The 22,111-nt window shown below is 36.3% G+C and overlaps 1 protein-coding gene across 1 annotated transcript; it reads right to left on the reverse strand.

Annotated features, from left to right (window-relative positions):
• Positions 1-982: 982 nt before the first annotated feature.
• On the reverse strand, positions 983-20,687 carry LOC307163321 (uncharacterized protein; the record flags this gene model as incomplete). The annotated part of the gene is made up of 8 exons (XM_079879357.1): positions 18,898-20,687; positions 18,175-18,383; positions 3,885-3,939; positions 3,663-3,787; positions 3,350-3,576; positions 1,567-1,726; positions 1,262-1,372; positions 983-1,095 (listed from the first exon to the last, which is right to left on the reverse strand). Exons 1-8 carry the CDS (start codon positions 20,658-20,660, stop codon positions 983-985), a joined length of 2,763 nt encoding a protein of 920 aa, XP_079735483.1. The 5' UTR covers positions 20,661-20,687.
• Between the last annotated feature and the right edge of the window lie 1,424 nt (positions 20,688-22,111).

A 22,111-nucleotide genomic window follows, 5' to 3' on the forward strand; every position in this document is an offset into this window, starting at 1 on the left:
AAAGTTGGTTTTCTTCTTTGATTAGTGCCAAAACCATTGATTAACTCAAGAAAGAAAAAAGTTGCTGAAACCAACTTCGTGGGCTGGTGTGGCTACAGTGCCAGGGCTGAATTAATCATGTTATCTTATAACCCCAGCCCCTGATGTTTTTAAAACCTAGAAACGCCCCTGCATATAGCCTGAAAACATCTCATCTGACAGAGGACTGTGCAGCGGTGCTGACTGCGTTATTTATTATTATTTATATTGCTGTGAGATTCTTTGCTGTTGCGCACAAATCCTGGAGATATTCTAGGATAGGCTGAAATCACTCACGTGGTGTGTCTCTGTGTGAGAGATTTCAACAATCACCAGTCAGAGACAGCAACAAAGCCAAAGCACAATGAAATAAGGCAACTTATGATTTTGGGGGTTTGCATGGGCTATTGTCTGGTTTCATATTTGTCAGTCAACTTTTCAAAATACATTCGGGGCCACACTCAAAACATACGGGGCTGAAGCCCCGGCAAAATCAACTGACGCCGCGTCTGATGTCAGCTAAATGTGCGGAACGCTTTTCAGAGAAGGCAAACGTTTTTTGTTTGTTTTTTCAGCACAATTCACACCCCGCTGTAATTCAGGAGAAAAAAATATCTGAATGCTCCACGTGAAACTTCGGTCTTCCGACCTTTTACTATCATGTCAAATGATTTTGATTAATATGCGCAAGGGAGAGGGAGCAATTAAGGCAGCACTCCTGTTGTTTGAAGAATGTGAGAGTGCGCACGGGGCTGGGGCTTTCTCTCTGCTCGTTCAGGAAAAAAAAAGATGAGGTCTTGGTGCCCGAAACAGGAAAAGTGTAACATCTTATATCAAATTTTAAATTTTATTTTCTTTAGTAATAAACTTCATCCAACATCATTCATTTGATGAATGCTCAAGTTCGATTTTATTATCCTCGAGTCTGAGTCCAAGAGTCATCAGTCCGCGAGTCTAAGTCAAGTCATGAGTCGGACTCGAGTCCAGATAATAGGGACTCCAGTTGTTCTCGAGTCCGAGTCCAGGACTCGTCGAGTCCTCCATCACTGGTGGGAGAAGTCACTTCTGAAGTCACATCTGCAGGGGAAGGAGGTATTTATACAAAGTATACAATGACCATTTAAACAACTGAAGGTGATTTTCTTAACATAGATGCCTTGACTCAACCATCATAGAATCGACCTATAGAACGTATGACAAGCATTACATGATATCACTTATTCATAATATCATTATCACTCACCTCCACAAACTCTTGGTCTCTTCCGACCAATTCGATCAGTTGTGCACCACAAATACATTTTTATTTCAGTTTCACAGTCTGCCCTCATTACACTGTGTTTTGATGCAGCATCTGAAAGAGTAAACCCGAAGAATGAATTGGAAATATGTTGGATGGTGGTCCTTCAAACTTACAATCGCTCTTGTACACTTTAAAGATCAAATTGGCAGAGATCACAGTTCACCAAGTGATTGAATACAGACAAAACATAAGTAAATATAAACTTTCTTAGTATGTGGGAAGTGTTCATGCAGCAGTGAGTTTACCTCGGATTACATCTGTTAAAATAAGCTTAGAGAAGGCCTTTTTATTTCCTCTGCCCTGCCAGTTGAACTCCTTCGCCAGATCATCTGTTAGGACTTGCTGCATAATATTCTTAACCACATCCTTGGGCCCAAAACCTCCAATCTTTGACAGATATTTTACCTGTAAAGAAAATGCGGTTTCAATTTATTTTGATGGTCCCTTCCATTGACTATAAGTAACATTGCACCTACACTGTCAGCAAGCTATCATTAGAGTGTTAGTAGAGTATTAGTAGGCTGGTAGGGTTAGGTTTAAAATAAGTTGACATGTTCTTGCAAAATTATTTATAGTCAGTAGCATGTCTGTTGGACCATCACAATTAAAGAGTTAGCAGACATTAAGCAGAGTCTACTAATACTCTAATGAGAGTTAGTTGACATGTTGTTGCAAAGATACTTAACAGAATGTTCAAAAGGGAAAATCTAAATAAAGTGTTACCGAAATTTATTTATTATAAATATTTTATTAAGTGTTGTTTATTATTATTATTATTATTATAATTACATGTCTTGAAATACTTCATTCTTATTGGTCAAACACAGCATTTAGTGGTCAAATATTTTGTGTAAAGACCACAAAACTCTGTATGTAGAATATAGCTCATTTGCACCATCTTGCACCAATTAAAGTTGAACAAAGAACCAGAGCTGGGTGAGAGAGAACATGGAATAGTTATCTGTGTTATGCTAATCGATCAAAAGAAATTAACAATAATGCAGATAAATAATGAATCTGCATTTATGGGCCCTATTTTAACGATCTAAGCACATGGTCTAAAGCGCACGGCGCAAGTTCACTTAGGGCATGTCCGAATCCACTTTTGCTAGTTTAACGACGGAAAAAATATGGTCGGTGAGCCCGGCGCATGGTCTAAAAGGGTTGTCCCTATTCTCTTAATGAGTAATGGGTGTGTTTTGTGATTTATGTGCATTAAACCAATCAGAGTCTCCTCTCCCATTCCATTTAAATGTCATTTGCGTTTGCGCCATGGCAGGCTCGCTATTTACATGAGGAATTTGATAGTGGAAAAACCGAACGCGTCTCCAGAGCGCAAACGTATCTGCTCGTGCGTGAGGTAAAAGTGCACAAGCAGATCATCTAGCCTACATAAAGATATGGTGGAAATTGGATCCGACTTGTCCCGTAGACTACACAATAATAATCTTTTACATTGTAATCCTTTTATTTTAAATATTTGCCATGTTTGTGTGCTGCTGTGCGTCCCTGTGTGTGTAATAAGCAGAGTGTATGCGTGTTGTGGACCCGCCTAGCGCACATTACTAATGCGCTCATTAAATAACCTAAATAAATAAATAAATTGCGCCATTGACTTTAGACCAGGTTTTACTTGGTCAATGGCACAGTCTATTTCTGTTGCCTCAAAATAGCAACGTGCCAATAATGCGCCAGAACACATTTCGTTTTCGTTTCCAACACGCTCATGGGCGCACAAATGGGCGCAAATGCATTTGCTATTTAAACAACGTGGCGCAGGACGTGAAAATGATAACTGTGTCAGACTGAAACTAGCAAAAAACATTTGCGCCATGCTTAGCACTGCATTGCGCCAGGTGTAAGATAGGGCCCTATATTTAATGTCCATTTTATTCATTTATTATTATAATTTAAGTAGTCGTGGAATACGCAGGATAATGTGCCGTCATTATTGCAAAATAAACCCCTTACAGGTGTTACAGGTCAGAGTGTACATTATCCCTTTCTTGAAATGCTGTGTTGACTCACATATTTTTGGCGTTTCGTTGCATTTCTGAGCTCATTTTCAGTCCTGACCACATCTTCAAAGGTTCTAAGAGGCAGATTTAGGCTTGTTTTAACATCTTCAGTGGACAAGCTGCTACTGCTTGGGGCTTCAGAAACCGTATTGACTTTCAGTAGTTTCTTTAACATAGAAGAGTTTTCCTGGACTGTGCTCTTGATGTCTCTCAGCATTTGGAGGAGATCATCCTTGTCTGTTGTGTAAAATGAGTTTTGCTGTAATTACAAAAAAAAAGAGAAAAGACAAAACTTCTGATTATGACAAAAGAAACTGACTCACCATCAGCTGACAGTCTGGATGTAGATGTAGATGGTGTAGGAAGTGGGTTTTTTGACATGTCTTGAGTGCTTTCAGGTCTTTGTCTTTTTTGTATTCGAGGAAATCCAGTGGCTAATAGATACGATCTTTATTCGAAAATAAACAATACTTTAACAAATCAGTACAAATTAATTAATGGATCTTTTAATAGGTAAAATACTTTAAACAAATTGTATTACTTACCGTTCTTTCTGTTCTGTAATTTCCTTTTGCCCCTCTTTAGCCTTATCAAAAGAGACTGCAATAAGAGAACTATTTTATTATATATTATTTGAGAACTTAATAAAAAAATCCAAAATTTAAACAATTATTTTAAATTAGTGACCATTACCATATTCTGTGTGAAAGCTAATATTTAATTTCTCCCATGGTTTCCCTCCTGTTTCAGGTTTAAGTCTCTTCTGAACAGCTTCCATGCACTTCTCTGGTGATCTGAATGGAGGCCAGTAACTTTGTTTCTTGTCTGAACTCAACCAGTGTGATGGTGCCACCATCACCTCATCTGAGTCTTGCAGGGTGACAACTGCATACATGATCTGCCTACCAAAAAAAAAAAAAAAAAAAAAAAAAAAAAAGAAGAAGAAGAGAAAAGAAAAGAAAAAAAACAAGCATGCATATTTAGCTGATATACTCAGGTATATATACTCAAAATTTGAAAGTTGACCAATCAAATCATCTAAAGTTATCAAAGAATTAATTTCTATTTTGCTTGAAATTTGTTGTGAAATTAAGATCATCTGATTGGTCAGCTTTCCTAAATTACCGATAATACTTGTCACCTTTTGGTGAAAATGGAAGTCTTTTGTCAGGAGGACAAACAGGCCTTTTGTCAGGGGGTGTTTTCAGGAAGACATGAATAAAGATACAGTTTTAATGATAAAAATCCACAGAACAGGCAAAAAGGCAGAAGCAAAACTCATTATATGTAAACATGACCAGACAAACTAAAATGGAAACACACATAACTTATATACAAAAGATAATGAGGATAACACAGCTTTTCCAAGTTGTATCACCTGTGTCTCACTTCTTTACTTTTGTATTTAAACCCTATGTTTGTTCTGTTCGTTGTCTGCTGTCACCAATATGTTGTTCTGTTTGTAATTTGCTATTCCTGCAAATTGTTTCTTTTAGTTTTTTGTATTTAACAATGTTACTGCTGAATAAAGATCTTGCTTATCTCATTCTTGCTCTACCATTTGTGACAGTTAGTGTAGGCCTTTTAATGTGAAATCTGATAATGTCTTGATTTAAAAACTACAATAACAAATCATTTCCATTGTCATTTTATTATTAATTATTATTTTTAATAGGACAACAGGCATGATAGATATGATAGAACAGATAAATAGTTTACGCATTAGTTATCTTTAATTGCAAAAAAAAAAACAGTATAAAAGTCTCCAATGCAGGGTAACACAGAAGGGCTTATTACATCATGTGATGTAGTTTGTAGTGTTTTGGGGGCAGGCATGTGTTTTTGTTTTGAAAGGGCTCCGGCAAGCGTGAACAGTCAAAAGTTTCGAGCTCTCTGTGCCAAACTTTAAATAGGAAGCAGTTAACGTATCTTTAAGCAGTTAAGATATCTTTGACCCGTTCACGTGTGCTTGCTAATGACGGCCAGTGGTGGAAAGAGTACTGAGAAAATATCAAGTAAAAGTACCATTACATTCCAATAAATGTAGTGTGAGTAGAGTAAAAAGTACCTGTCCAAAAAACTACTTGAGTAAGAGTAAAAAAGTAGCTAATTTAAAAGTACTCATGAGTAGTGAGAAGTGCGGATTCTACCCCCTTATAATAAACACTGTGCACTACAATTCATAAAAAAAAAAAAAAACATTGTACATACTGTAATTCACATTATATTTTGTTCTTTGTGAGAAAGATTGAAGAATATCTATCATCCATCTTTTTTAAAATACATCAAATCAGTACACTCATCACCATTTAAATCATATTGTTTGAAAAAAAAAATGCATTTAAAATAGGCGTAAGGCCACTGAGCCTGAGCATGCTATTGTTGAACATAAAATATCAATGTTCATAAATGTGCAAAGAATTCAAAAATCTTTAGAAACTCATATGATAGATCAGCATCACACACCATGAAATGGGTTAAATAGAGAGATAAAAAAATACCCAATTTCTCTCCAAACCGGTACCTCACCTATTGCACTGAAAAAGGCTAAGATAGTGAGCTAACACTAATTACACTGTAAAATGCCATTAGGCCTAAATATGTTACAATTTAAACGTAAATGCACATTGATCTAGAAGGGTGGCATCATTCCTTACATTTTACACGACTACATTTACTCACATTGTAATGTTGATAATATAATTTTTAAGGAAAATTGTGCATTAAATAGGGAAGTTATATCCGGGAAACTTACATAAGAAACAAACACACACACACACACACGCACACAAACAAATGCATGTCTCTTTGTAGTCTCACTGAAGCTGTTTTATCAGCAGCATCCATTCCACACACATACAAAAACAAAAGTTGAACATGAAAAATGTTTTTGCGCAAGTGCACTTGCCAAATGAAGACAGATTTTATGAAATGGATCAATCAAAAAACGTTGTTTATTAACGAGCTGTAGTCACGCACTGACAGAAATGCAGTTCAAGTTAACGCCATGGTTTATAAGGTGTCTCTCTATAATGTGATTGTGAAGTAAATGGGAACGGGAATTCACCGCATTATGAACTCGTCACGCAATACCCCCAACCTCACACCAAATGTTAGGCCCTGTAGACAGGCCAGCCTATATATCATATTAAGCAGAAATGTGAAATGTACCTTAGCATATTAGAGCAAGATGCTGATATCAGGGGCACGTTCAAGTTCAAAACGGTGCGCAACATTTTGACGGGGCTGAACGCAGCCCTGGATTGAATTGATGCTTGAAGAATGCACTTCCACAGCAGTCATGATAGGCGGTTAAAGTTTTTTATGCTTAATTTGATTTGATGACAGTCACGAGACCGATTACTCGATCCAATCACATTGATGGATAAAAATAAAATTAAAATAAGCATGTAACGAGTAACAACCACAAACAGAAGGAAAATAGCGGTGTAAAAGTACCGATGCATCACTTAAAATGTACTCAAATAAAAGTAAAATTACACAATTTTTAAAGTACTCAAAAAAATAAAATTTCTGAAAAAACCTACTTAATTACAGTAACGTGAGTATTTGTAATTCGTTACTTCACACCCCTGATGACGGCCAATATATGAAAGCCGTATGATTCTAAGCATCATAACCACATAACCACTTTTAGAGAATAAAAATAAATAAATAAAATGCAACAATTAGAATAATATATAAATTATAAGAAAAGAAATAACAAAAAAACTGAAAATCAAAGATCTTGGAGATTTTTTAGGGGCCATGAAGTTTGCATAGGTGACAAAAGCACACACTGTGCACTTACGTGTACACCACACCCTGTAAAGATGGTGCATTGTGGTTGAACATGGGTTCTGGGGGAGAAGAGCATTGTTGTGTGTAACTGCCAAATATGAAGACAGTTAGGAATGAAATCTCTAGAAAGGAGAAATCTGATAAAATGTACAGTAAAGATTGTGTATATTGCTAATGCCATTGACGGAAACGCAAAGAAATGTATTGATGCCAGTAAATAGAGCATTGACGCAAGTAATGTAACAATTAACGCAAGCAGGAAATATGTTAACCCAAGAAGAAGCAACATGTGTGTAAATAGAGATAATGTGTTTCAATAGTGATTATAAAAGCGGGTCTTTAGAGCTCTCAGGGGTGGAAGATCTTTTGGAGAGAGAGAGAGAGATCCTACAAGCAAGCAGAAGCCAGCTACAAGACCACATCCTCAGATTACAGCTCACAAATAACATCAATATTTATGATCATTTTATGTTGTGTTTTTAGTGTATTTATCATTTTCCCACAGCAAACACAATAAATATTACATGATGTAATCATTAAACAATTAGAGAAATGTTATTAATTTTTAAACATGAAAGTGTATTTTTGTTTAACAATATATAATCCATAAGTTAAATTTTTGTCTATATGTTGTCAATACGTCATTATCATACATTTAGTGTCTGTCGAAACGTCACTAAATAAGTGTCTGTCCAAATATAAAGTAAATATGTGTGGTAGAACCACACTTTATGTACAATACATAGGGATTCTAAATAATAATAATAATAATAATAATAATAATAATAATAAAATACAACACTTCAGTTTTTTTTTTTTTTTTTTAATAGACCTTTTAATAATGGATTTTTAATGAGTGCCTTTCTTGCTTTGTCAAATGTTTGTTGGATAAATTAAACAACAATATTGTTGTTGTATTTCTTTGGATTGTTAAACTATTTTTTACATTTTTTAAGCATCATAATAATTTGAAGGAAGTTACCTTATAGGTAAAGTCTGTGTGGAACAGGAGACTGTCGTCGATTCAGCTGTCAAGTTGAGAAGACTTATGCACTGTTTGATAACTGTTTCCTCATATATCTACATTTCCTGAACCTGCCACACTTTTACTTTCATTTCTACATAAGTGTGCTGAGAAAATAAGTTTCTATTTCTGAAAAAAAAAAAAAAAAAAAAAAAAAACAGCAGAAAAGACATATCACGTTGTTGTCAGTTTACATTGTCTACATGTTTCCAGAGCTCCTTACTGTGTTATTCTACAATTGTTGATGACGCAATGAACATTTGAGCATGAATTTGAAAGATGTGGATTACAGCACACAAATAAAATGATACATTTTTATGATCATTGTATGTTTTATTTTTAGTGTATTTTATGGTCATTGTCCCACAGCAAACAAAATGATGTAGGGAACAGCCGAGCACAACCTAACACTTTTTGACTTTCTCAGTTTGTGTAAATCAACATTGGGTTTAGAGTATTAATTTTATTAATTCATTTCACAAGTCTAATTGAATTATGTGCTTTTTTATTATTATTATCATTACAGTGTTTACTTTTTTCTTTCTTTATCCTGAAAAATAGAAGTAAAATGTGACAACATGCCCCATAGCTTGGGCACATTTTAACATTTGAGGGGCATGTTGTAACATGACCATATGACAGCTTAAAATGTTATCTGATCTAATGAAAATATATATATATATAAGTGAAGGGGTGGATTGGAATCCACTGCTGCTTCAATGTATATATAATGAGTGATTATAATCAAGGAATTAATCAATATTTTTGCTTCTAAATATCAAATGAGTTGAATGACTTCTCTGGAGATTTTACTTTGTTATAGAAGTTACCAGTGTGATTACTGAAATGTTATTTTCATGTATTCTTTAATGTCAGTATTTGATATCTGAATGCAGTAACAGTGCTTGCCTATTTATCCCGGCTTCCAGAAATGAAATAGGGACATGTTTTGTGTTTGAGAAAGGTCTTCAACGTGTTAAAACATATAGGGGTCATTGAAGCCAATAGTTTAAGGGACCATTTCTTTGTTAAAGCCTATATTTTCCATTTAGACTAAAGTGTCCTATCCTGAGAGAAAGAACTTGTTATCTTGATGTTTTGAGACAAGACTCCTGTTTATAGTTAGAGCCTGGCCAAATGCAACCTAGGAAAAGCTGTGTGTCGGTGTGTGTGTGTGTTAGTCTTCTTGGTTACAGGTTAAGGAACCACTGGCATTATTGGAGATTGACTGAGTTGTTGTTCGGGACATGCTGGCACCCAGCAACCCAAATCTGCGACCTGGAAGGTCAGGACGTGCCTAACTACAGGGTCAGAGTGTCAGCGGCATAATCTATGGAGATATGCTTCAGTCTATCTGTATATGTGTGGAAAATTACTATGTTTATCAATTTCTTAGCCAATCAGAATCATTCAACCTGTAATGACGTAGCTTAGACCTTGGAAATGGTATAACTGCTGTGATCTTTGTAACTGTAAGCGGGGCGGCCTATGAACTCCCGTGTGAGTCTTGAAGCTGACTTCTGCTGATGAAACTGCAAACTATCTTCAGTAAAACTTTTCTTCAATTTTTTATAATTCTGACTCCGGGTCTTCTTTCAAACATCTGGTCCATGGGTCCTAAACTGTTAACCCCTAACACAAGACAAACTAAAATATTTTGCCAATATAATTAACTTTTTAAAATAAAATAATGCCAATTTTTAAGAATTAAAAATAAACTAATTTTGGAGTTTGACAATGAACCATGCTTGGAGCGGCCCTGATCGCAACACACAGCTATACAACATGGTTCAAAACAATGTGGGCAAATATAAGAAGAAACATTCAGACATTCAGAAAAATACAGAGACGAACACATCACTCCCCTCCCTCCATACACAGCTCTCAGAACAGCGCATATACTCAAATGTAATATATGAAATATCAATATGGACTATATGCTCATTTAAAGTCAAAACATATATACACGAACAGCCATATATGAAACATATAAATTGGAACAATTCCATATATTACAGTTTTTCTCGATTGTTTACACACATTTTCTGAAAGCATGCCTCATATTCTCAGAACTCTACACACAAATCCAAAAAAACACACACAATTGGCAAAACCCCTCAATTCTCCTGCAAAATTAAACTTTACATTCAAAACAATGTTATTTCTTCTCAAAATGGTATTTTGTTTTCAAATGACACACACACAAACCATCATATGAATAGACATTTATAAGAACCAGTTGAACACTGATGTGCTCAATGTAAAACACTATGATGAATGGAAAACACTTCTTCTCCATTCATCATAATGACTTAGGCCTTTTTTTGTTCAGTGTTACACTTACTACGTGTGTTGTAAAATATTTGAGAATATTGTTTTTATACTCAGAACACACAAATACACGGGGAGGGGGGGTGGGGGGCTGGGCAAGGAAGGCGTTTCCTTGCAGTGTGTCAGCTCCTAAGAATGTGCAGCAGACCCAAATTACAGTTTTTGCCTGCTGCTTGAACACTATAGACCCATGCTTAGACTAAAGTAACACAACTTGAAGCTTTTGTTACCATACCTCAAACACATGTACCCATACCTTAAACAAAAGCGCTGCTTTGCACTCTAGTTGCAATTCTGCAACACACTTACTCCTTTATGCAACACACTTGGTCCTGCATACTACACTCTATTTCATACATAAGACACTTCGTTCAAAAATGAAATCTCAGGGTGCCATTTGGAAAACACATGTATCCAAAATACAAAACACATCGGGTAATTGCAACCACTCAAATACACACCAGAAGACACTTACTTGCAAAACTGAACACCAATCAGCCAGCTACAAAAAGCCCTCAGTTTAACCATTTCAAAAACTTTGCAAGCATGGATGGAGGGAGAGCAAGAGGCAGAGGTAGAGGAAGAGGAAGAGGAAGAGGAAGATGAGGAGGGGGAGGAGGAGGAGGAGGAGGAGAAGGACAAGGTCAAGGTCGAAGAGGCCATGCACGGACCCCTATTTCTGATGATATAAGAGCAACTTTGGTGGACCATGTCATCAACCATGGCCTGACTATGAGGGAAGCTGGGCAGAGAGTCCATCCACATCTAAGCCGCTTCACAGTGGCATCTGTAATAAGAACATTCAGACTAGAAAACAGGTATGTCTTTACCTCTCTACCTTCTACTCTACTCAGATGGTATTTACAGCACTGTACTACAGTATATCACATTACCACATCATGTAAAAAAAACAGGGTATTGCAGGGTGCTAATGCTCCTTTTGCAGCCAAAGTGGTAGTTTTTGTGAAACATACCATGATTACTTATATTGAGATGTTTCAGTACAGTGGATGATACAGTATATACAGTAAAGTACTGTAAGAAAAAGAAGCAAACCGATGACAATTTGTGGTTGTATTTCTCTAGAATGACTAGAAGACCTTCTGGGGGAGGAAGCCAACGCCTGTTCACACAACAGCAGGAACTTGCCGTTGTGGACCTAGTGAGGGCAGACAATGCCATCCATCTCCACCAGATACGACAGAAAATACTTGCAGACAGGCAAGTGTTCAACAACATAAACCCTGTGAGCATCACCACCATCAGACGCATCTTGGGAAAACACAACATCACCATGAAGCAGCTCTACAGGGTCCCATTTGAGAGGAACAGTGTCAGGGTCAAAGGACTTCAAGCTGAATATGTACGGGCAAGTGTAACTGTCCTTTACATTTACAATACAGTATTGGTGAAATCCAGTAGCAGCTGAATATGTACCATATCAGTACCACATGGATCCATTCGGAGAGCTACACGGGTACCTGTGTGATGGGGTGAGGGTTCTGTATGTGTACTGTAGTACAGTAATATGTTTTTTTTTGTTACAGAGAATCTTGGCCATGGATGGAGCTGCACAGCCTCATGAATTCATTTTCATTGATGAAGCTGGATTCGACCTGAGCAAAACAAGACGACGGGGTCGTAATGTAATTGGCCAAAGGGCAATTGTGCACGTCCCGGGGCAGCGCGGGATGTGCACAATTTTTGGTTGTTTGAAAATGTGCCTCCTGAAAATATGCCTTCTGAATAAACAGTGAAAATCAAAGACTGCAGTGTTTTATATAAAGTAGACTAGTGTGTTCCCCCTGATCTGAAAGTGTATGCATATGATGCAAGTATGTGTCATTTTGTCATCAGAGTTACATTTTGACAAATGAATGTTAGGTTTTGATAGTAGAGTTTCAATTTGACACAGATGTGAATGGTATATTTCCCAGTGTTGTGTCATGTTTACTTGTGTGTAGTGTTTTGGCACAATGAGCGAAGTTTTGCAAAATGTGTTCAAGCAACGGGCAAAAACTGTAACTTGGACGGATGTGCACAAAAGTTTTAAGTAAATGCAGTGCAAAGAAACACACACAAAATAACAACAAACCTCAAGACTTCTGGAACAATGTCCTTTGGACAGACGAGACCAAAGTGGAGATGTTTGGACAAAATGCACAATGGAGAACACCAAACAGCATTTCAGCACAAACACCTCATACCAACTGTCAAGCACGATGGTGGAGGTTGATTATTTCGACTTGAATCGACCATGAACTCTGGAGTCAAATGTGAGGCCATCTTTCTGACAGCTAATATTAGCTTAAATTGGGTCATGCAACAGAACAATGATCCCATGTACTAAATCTACAAAAGAATGGCTGAAAAAGAAAAGAATCAAGGTCCAGTCAAAGTCCAGACTTCAACCTGACTGAAATGTTGCGACAGGACCTTAAGAGTACTGTGCATAAACAAATGCCCACAAACCTCAATGAATTGAAGCAACGCTGTAAATAATACTGGGCCAAAATTCCTCCAGAACAATGTGAGATACTGATAAAGTCATATAGAAAATTATTACTTCGAGTTATTGCTGCTAAAGGTGGTTCTACAAGCTATTGAATCATAGGGTGTACTTAGTTTGTCACACACGGCTTCTCCAATTTTGCTTAATTTTTTATTAAATAAATGATAACACTTGTGTAATATGGCATGTGTTGTTGTTCATCTGAGGTTGTATTTACCTAATATTAAGACCTGCTAAGGAGGACCACATGATTTTTTTAGCATGTTCAGATAAAATCATAGATTTCAAAGAGGGTGTACTTTCTTTTTCACATGAAAGTACAATATATATATAGAAAACATTTTCCCCCATATAAATCTAAGTTCCCACTGCCCAGTGATTTGAGGGAGCAATAATTCAAGTTTGCATATTGGCATTACGAATGCATATGACATTATACCTTCAAGAATGTTGCCACTTGGTACAGGGATTTTGCAGGGCAGTGGTTAAAAGCGTTGATCAACAACACTAACATGACTTTTTTATAACTCTAAAAAAATTTCGCTCATAAAGTCGAAATACATTTGTCTACATTTGTAACTGGTAACCACAGCAACCATTCAGCTTGACATTCAAAACGTCACATTCTTGCGTGGGAATAGTAAATGAGATGGCTCTTTACATTTGCAGTTAAGGCATTTTTAAGGTGAAAGTGACATGGTAACCCATACTTGGAATTTGTCCTCTGCCCATCGTAGTTAGTGCACACACATTATGAACAGTGATAGTGAACACACACACACACACACACGCACGCACGCACACACACACACACACAGTTTACTATTACATAATACTATTGTAAGTACATGTAGTAACGTGTAACTATGTCACCTTAAAATAAATTGGGTACACTTTATCTTAAGGTGTCTGTGTTACAGTGTAATTATACCTTTAAGAACTGAGTAATAATAATGAACTACATTTAGTTACTTATCATAGGGTTAGGGTTAGGATCAGGGGTTGGTTTAGAGTTAGTTGCATGTAACTAAGCACAATTTATATAATTACTACAGTAATGTAACAAGTGTAAGAAAGACACTGTAAAATAAAGTCTTACCGTAAAGGTTTATTCATTATTTTGTTCCTAATGCAATTATATTTCTTTTTGTCCAAATGCTGTTTGGAGTCACTAAATTTTAAAAATGTAACATTTTGTTTTGATTTTACTCCTACATTTACACAACAGTTTAACAATTTCTGAAACCGATCTTAAGAGTAAAATTTAGGAATACATAATGTTAACACATACTACCAGATTTTTCTCACTTTAGATCCCTTGAAGAAAACACCTGAAATTTCCTTTTTATGTTTTGTTTTTAATAATCAGCATTTACTTTCAAAAAGGCACATATGTACAGAATTTAGCTAAAGACACACCATCAAAAGACAAGTAATAAAAACTCAGTGAGTGTTTTAGCGCAATTTTCTCACCTCATGGGATCACAACACTAAGAGATAGTAAATCTTTTCCTGGATTTTTTTTGTGCGTTCCCGAGATTAGACCTTCCTTAACATAATGCCGAAAACCCGAAGTCTCTAGGTGGTCTGGTTGAGGAGTAGATAGAAGTGCAAGATTGGTGCGCACAGACGCACAGAACAGAAATCATGAGTTAACAATCGCAATTTGTCCGGTGGAAAATTGCGCTAATAAGGGCATGTTCATTTCACTAATTCAGCATATAAAACTGATCAGGCATTTGTCAGCATCTATTCAACTTCTGTTGCATGCTGAAAAATATATATACTAGTCTATTTCATTAATGCTGAAGTATACTGAAACTCTATATAACAGAAACTGGAAATCTTATATTAGGTGTTGAACCATAATGAGGGATGAATGACAAAGAAGTACAATTGATTTTTACACTTAAATATTACAGTATAATTTTAATATGTTAAAGTGATATTTTCAGCAGTGGTATAATCGCAATTATAGTTTGCCTCAATTGCAAAGACACTCATCTCTTGAATCAATTAACCATTTTCTCAAAACAATTTCTAAACTACACTCACACAACATATTCTCAGATGAATTAGAAATATTGGAGCATGTAAAACAGATTAATTGTGTTGTATTTTTGTTTTGAGAGCTGATGTGATGTTCGAAACTGTCAGTATAAAATCCATAACAACTGAGACGAACAAGAGCCTGCAAAAAAAAAAAAAAAAAAAATTATTCTCTGTAATGTGACCCAATAGTCACCTGTTTGACGTCTAATTTCACAATTGTAAGACTTCATCTGTCTAAAAAAAGGCAAAAGCAAGATAAATGTCATATGCATATGGTTTATACTGGATGGAACATTGGAAAACATAAATTAAAAACTATTTACAACAAATTGTATGCATTTGATTTATTTGTTATTGATAAACATACATGCTAAAACCACTATCATACACCTGAAAACCTGTCCATGCATGCAGTGATACCACAGTCAAACACATTCTCCAGTATGCAATTATTTCTTCCGGCTAAAGAGAAATTAGATTTTGCTTAAAAAATAAAAATAAAAATTGAAACATTATAAGCATTTTATCACCAGAAACAATATTTGGAGTTCACAATGTCATGCTAGTTTAGTACACATAGCCTATAGTTCTATACAAAATTAATCTGTAAGCAGTTAAACTTACATGACCTATGAGTAAATGTTCTAAAACTCAGTCATCAAGAAAAGACATTCCAATCTCTGACTGGAAGGCACTGTCCAAGAGTGTGGGAAAAGTCAATTCTGAAGTCACACCTGCAGGGGAAGGAGGTATTTATACAAAGTATACAATGACCATTAAACAACTGAAGGTGATTTTCTTAACATAGATGCCTTGACTCAACCATCATAGAAGATCAACCTATAGAACATATGACAACATTACATAATATCACTTGTTCATATCATTATCACTCACCTTCACAAACTCTTGGTCTCTTCCGACCAATTCGATCAATTGTGTACCACAAATATGTTTTTATTTCAGTTTCACAGTCTTTCTTCGTTACACTGTGTTTTGATGCAGCATCTGAAAGAGTAAACCCGAAGAATGATTTGGAAATATGTTGGATGGTGGTCCTTCAAACTCATAATCGCTCTTGTACACTTTAAAGATCAAATTGGCAGACATCACAGTTCACCAAGTAAGAATACAGACAAAGCATAAGTAAATACAAACTTTCTTAGTATGTGGGAAGTGTTCATGCAGCAGTGAGTTTACCTCGGATTACATCTGTTAAAATAAGCTTAGAGAAGGGCCTTTTATCTCCTCTGCCCTGCCAGTTGAACTCCATAGCCAGATCATCTGTTAGGACTTGCTGCATAATATTCTTAACCACATCCTTGGGCCCCAAACCTCCAATTCTTGACAGATATTTTACCTGTAAAGAAAATGCAGTTTCAATTTATATTGATGGCTTTAAAGGAGAACTCCGGTCAATTTTAACATTGAGCTCATTTTTTTGTACATTTGGAGTGCTGTCAATACAGAGAACAACGACAAAAATCGGTGTTGCCTACACCGAGTTATTCTATTTTTAAAATTTGCACCCTGTTGACTTCAATGGGGCAAGTACTAAACCTGCTTTTAGCCTCTTAACATCCTTGATGTGTCATTACAAGTGCACAGAAAATGTGAGTGATTCCTTCTGAGTGAACACGAGTGAGTCTGACTGCAGTAGATGTGAAAGAAATGTATAAAAATGATGTTATTTAAGCCAGCGCAAATACCTTTGTTTACATCCTGTTTTTCGGTTGAAGTCCAAAGTAGTCGATTGCAGAGTTCACACGCATAGGTTTAATACCTATGATCACGCGCGTGAACTCGGCAATCGACTACTTTGGACTTCAACCGAAAAACAGGATGTAAACAAAGGTATTTGCGCTGGCTTAAATAACATCATTTTTATACATTTCTTTCACATCTACTGCAGTCAGACTCACTCGTGTAAATAGAATAACTCGGTGTAGGCAACACCGATTTTTGTCGTTGTTCTCTGTATTGACAGCACTCCAAATGTACAAAAAAATGAGCTCAATGTTAAAATTGACCGGAGTTCTCCTTTAACACTTTCCATTGACTAAGTAACGTTGCACCTACATTGTCAACGAACTATCATTAGAGTGTTAGTAGAGTATTAGCAGACTGGTAGGGTTAGGGTTAAAATAAGTTGACATGTTCTTGCAAAATTATTTATAGTCAGTAGTATGTCTGTTGGACCATCACAATAAAGAGTTAGCAGACATTAAGCAGAGAGTCTACTAATACTCTAATGAGAGTTAGTTGGCATGTAGTTGCAAAATTACTTAACAAAATGTTCAAAAGGGAAAATCAAAATAAAGTGTTACTGAAAGTTATCCTGCTTATTATTGAAAAATAAACGCATTACAGGTGTTACAGGTCAGAGTGTACATTACAGCTGAGTGTACATTATCCCTTTCTTGAAATGCTGTGTTGACTTACATATTTTTGTTGTGTTGTTGCATTTCTGAGCTCATTTTCAGTCCTAACCACATCTTCAAAGGTTCTAAGAGGCAGATTTAGGCTTGTTTTAACATCTTCAGTGGACAAGCTGCTACTGCTGGGGGCTTCAGAAACCGTATTGACTTTCAGTAGTTTCTTTAACATAGAAGAGTTTTCCTGGACTGTGCTCTTGATGTCGCTCAGCATTTGGAGGAGATCATCCTTGTCTGTTGTGTAAAATGAGTTTTGCTTTAATTACAAAAAAAAAAAAAAAAAGACAAAAGACAAAACTTCTGATTATGACAAAAGAAACTGACTCACCATCAGCTGACAGTCTTGATGTAGATGGTGTAGGAAGTGGGTTTTTTGACATGTCTTGAGTGCTTTCAGGTCTTTGTCTTTTTAGTATTCCAGGAAATCCAGTGGCTAATAGATACGATCTTTATTCGAAAATAAACAATACTTTAACAAAACAGTACAAATTAATTATTTGATCTTTTAATAGGTAAAATACTTTAAACAAATTGTATTACTTACCGTTCTTTCTGTTCTGTAATTACCTTTTGCCCCTCTTTAGCCTTATCAAAAGAGTCTGCAATAAGAGAACTTATTTGAGAACTTAATAAAAAAAAATCCTAAATTTAAGCAATTATTCTAAAATAATGACCATTACCATATTCTTTGTGAAAGCTAATATTTAATTTCTCCCATGGTTTCCCTCCTGTTTCAGGTTTAAGTCTGTTCTGAACAGCTTCCATGCACTTCTCTGGTGATCTGAATGGGGGCCAGTAACTTTGTTTCTTGTCTGAGCTCAACCAGTGTGATGGTGCCACCATCACCTCATCTGAGTCTTGCAGGGTGACAACTGCATACATGATCAGTCTAGTGAAGGGGGAAATAATTATGTTTAGCTGATTGAAAAATAAATATGCTAAATTGTATAGTAAATTGAAAAGTTAACCAAACAAATAATCTGAAAGTCGTGGGATGGATGACAATCTGACAAAATACACAGAAACAACCAATTTACAGTGTTGTTGGTGGATTTTTTTATTTTTTATTGGTTTGACTACCTTAGTTGCACAAATTATGGCAGAAGCTCAACAATGAGTGCAATACATATGTATATTATTGTGGCGAGGGTGGCGTGATTCAGCGAGGTCTGTAGGTCAGAGAGAGAAAGGAGACGAGCCTCTTTCCACAACGGCTTATATCCAGTCTCTTCACGCAAATTACCGCAACAAGACACAATTGTTTGTCATTTGTACTTTGTACCACTCGTCTCCTTTCTCTCTCTCCCGCTACAGACCTCGCTGAACCACACCCCCTTCGCTACAATTATTAATAAATAAAAAAAATCAGCAAATGAGATCTTGGTCGTCTTCATGGTCCTCACCTTCCATCACCCTCCATCAAAATGTATTTTTCTTTATTTATAATAGACCAAAAATCATGCTCTTCACACACTCTCCTCTCTGTATTGCCTTTGTCTGTTTTAGACAAACTGGCTTCTGATTCTTCTTCTATGTTGTGCGCAAGCGTTTCCTCCTTTTTATTCCAATCCTCATCCGTAGACTCATTTCCCAAGCACTTTAATTGTTTACCATCAACGTTTCCTTTGGATAATTCCTTAATGTAATACACTTCATTATCTCTGTTCCTCACTGCAGCTATTACTTCATCAAGGTCCTCAGGTTGGATGCAAAGTATTACACTTTCTTTGAAAACCAGAATATCATTCTGTTTTAAACACCCAGCTAATGCAGAAGCAAAGCATTTCAGAGCCAGTGTAATGAGAACTGGGGTCAAAGGGCAGCCCTGATCCAGCAGTTTGTCTCTCTCAATTGAAGCTTCTACAGATTCAGTTTCTGGTGCATCTCTGAGAAGGTTTTTCATAATGAGGAAATCCTGATACAGAGTCGGGTTTGACCGTTTTTGCTCTTCTATCTCATCCTTAATACAAGACAACCTCATCTCAGCGCAGAATGTTTTGGGAGTGATCATGACAGAAACTGAATTTTTTGGTCCAAGACCCTTTGACTGAGACTCCAAGAAATCATCTAGACGTTTTGTCAGAATATTTGCAATGATGAGGTAGTCAACATTAAAAAAGTGTTGAATATCATCATGTGGACTTTTCACAGTTTCATTAAAGTGTGTCTCAGAGCAGTTAAATGCACCTCTGTGGATTCTATCATAGAGCATCTTAATGTATGGAATTAGATCCTGAATGTTGTCTTTATAGAAGGAAACTGGGATGCCGTCTGGTCTCGGTGTGTCTGACACTTGAAGAGATTGTACAGCTGACACAATGTCAATCTCACTGACTGCATGTGAGCTTTCTTCACCCAGCGATGAACCCGTCTCATCTGTCATAAGATCCTTTTTTAGATTCAGCCATTGGAAGATTGTTTGTATCTGTGGATCTCTCTGAAAATGGGTTGTGGAAACATTGTTGATCTCCAAGTACACAGGACGATGGTCGCGCATCTTCGAGTCTCTGATTTTACAACTTCTGACTCGCCACATACATTCTTCTGGAACAAAAAAGTAGTCCAGCCTGGATGCAACTTGACTGTGGAATGTATACTCCTGCTTTACAGGGTTCTTTCTTCTCCAGACATCAACTAGCTGAAGAGATTTCATGAACTTATTCACACAACTGCGCAGCTTTCTGTGGTTTGAGCTGTCTGTCACCCCTTTTGAATTGTCTTTGTCGATAAATGGATTGAGAACCGTGTTGAAATCTCCACCAATCACCAGCAGCCCAGTGGTCATTAACTGCAGGTAACGTGAAAGTTGTTCAAGGGTTTTTGTGTCTATTTCATGGTTATAAACACTAACCAGAGTGTACAGCTGACCTTCCAGTTTACATTTCAACACAACATAAGCTCCACAGTTATCTTTTTCATCACTTATACATTCAAAATCTAGTCTTTTCTTGACTAGTATGGCTGTTCCCTTTTGGGAGGTAAACTTTGTGTAGAAAACATGCCACTCATTTTTTAGACCTTCAATAATATGTTCATCTCGTTCTCCAATGTGTGTCTCTTGAAAGAAAACCACGTCCGCATTTTGTAGTTTTTGAAATTTCTCATCTCTGTTTCGTTTAAGTCCATTAACATTCCAGGTGACAAAATGTATTGTCTGTGTAGCCATCGACAGATCTCCTCTCACAGACCAAATGTCCCTGTCAAAACAAAGGGTGATGGAGGGTAGGAACTTTTTGTTTTGCATTCTGACTGAATTACTGAGACTGAGTTTTAAACATTCTGTTGTCTCAAAAAAAATATTTCCTTTGTTGCATTCCTTGTCTTTGTAATTTTGAGTCATGAGTATGGTGTTGTCTAGCAGGTTATCATGTATGTTACACCCACGATTGGCACTTTCTGTTTTACCAGGTGTTAAGATTCTTACAGAACCCAGTCTGGTCTAATTGTATATAATTACAGTTGTAACATCTGCAACATTGTCTCAAATAAAGAGAGATGAGGATCTAAACGCGAACAGTTGTGCACAGTCACAATAATCCACAAACAGGCAAGACATGAATCTCCAAGGCAGACGAGGCATGAACACCATGCTGAGACCGGTCTGTACCGGTCTGTGCAGCACCATTTCAAGTTGAACAAGCCTGAACGCTCTGAAGTGGGTGGATTGGAATCCACTGCTGCTAATGAGTGATTATAATCAAGGTATTAATCAATATTTTTGCTTCTAAATATCAAATGAGTTGAATGACTTCTCTGGAGATTTTACTTTGTTATAGAAGTTACCAGTGTGATTACTGAAATGTTCTTTTCATATTCTTTAATGTCAGTATTTGATATCTGAATGCAGTAACAGTGCTTGCTCATTTAGCCCGGCTTCCAGAAATTCAATAGGGACATGTTTTGTGTTTGAGAAAGGTCTTCAACGTGTTAAAACATATCGTCGCTGTCCGATGAAAACCGCGTATGTCCATTTTGCCGATTTTGAGATTTTTCGACGGATAGAATGTCCAGGTTAATTTCCGTATACAGTATGCTTCACATATCTAAATGACCAATGAAAAGTTGTGAAATCATGTCATCTGATTTTCACGTATATCCATTTGGTGTCAAAGCTGTCAATCACGCCGCGTATCTCCCGCCCTATGGAGGCATCTCCCCGGTCTAAGCGTCTCTGGAAGTTCAGCATTGGATAGCCGAATAACTCTGTGAGGTAAAGTATCAGCAAACGTTTGTTTTTGACAACTGTTCAAGTTTATTATATATTCGCAATATATTCACAACTGTTATTTACCGGTAAATGGTCTAGACGAAGTAATCGTCACTGTTAATTGTGGAGATGTTAACGCACGGGTCTGTTAACTTAAGCAATACTTTTAAGGTAGTCTAATATTTTTCTGACTAATAAATTACTGACACAGTAAAGGGTCGATTTAAATAAAGAATAACGAATTTTAAATAAAGAAAAACAAAATTTAAATAAAGAAAAAAACAAAATTTAAAAAAAGAAAAAAAATGAAATTTAAATAAAGAAAAAACGAAATTTAAATAAAGAAAAATGACATTTAAATAAATAAAAAACGAAAATTAAATAAAGAAAAAAACGAAATTTAAATAAAG

The sequence above is a fragment of the Squalius cephalus genome (genome assembly GCF_949319135.1).
Source record: "Squalius cephalus genome assembly, chromosome: 8".
Classification (NCBI taxonomy): Eukaryota; Metazoa; Chordata; class Actinopteri; order Cypriniformes; family Leuciscidae; genus Squalius; species Squalius cephalus.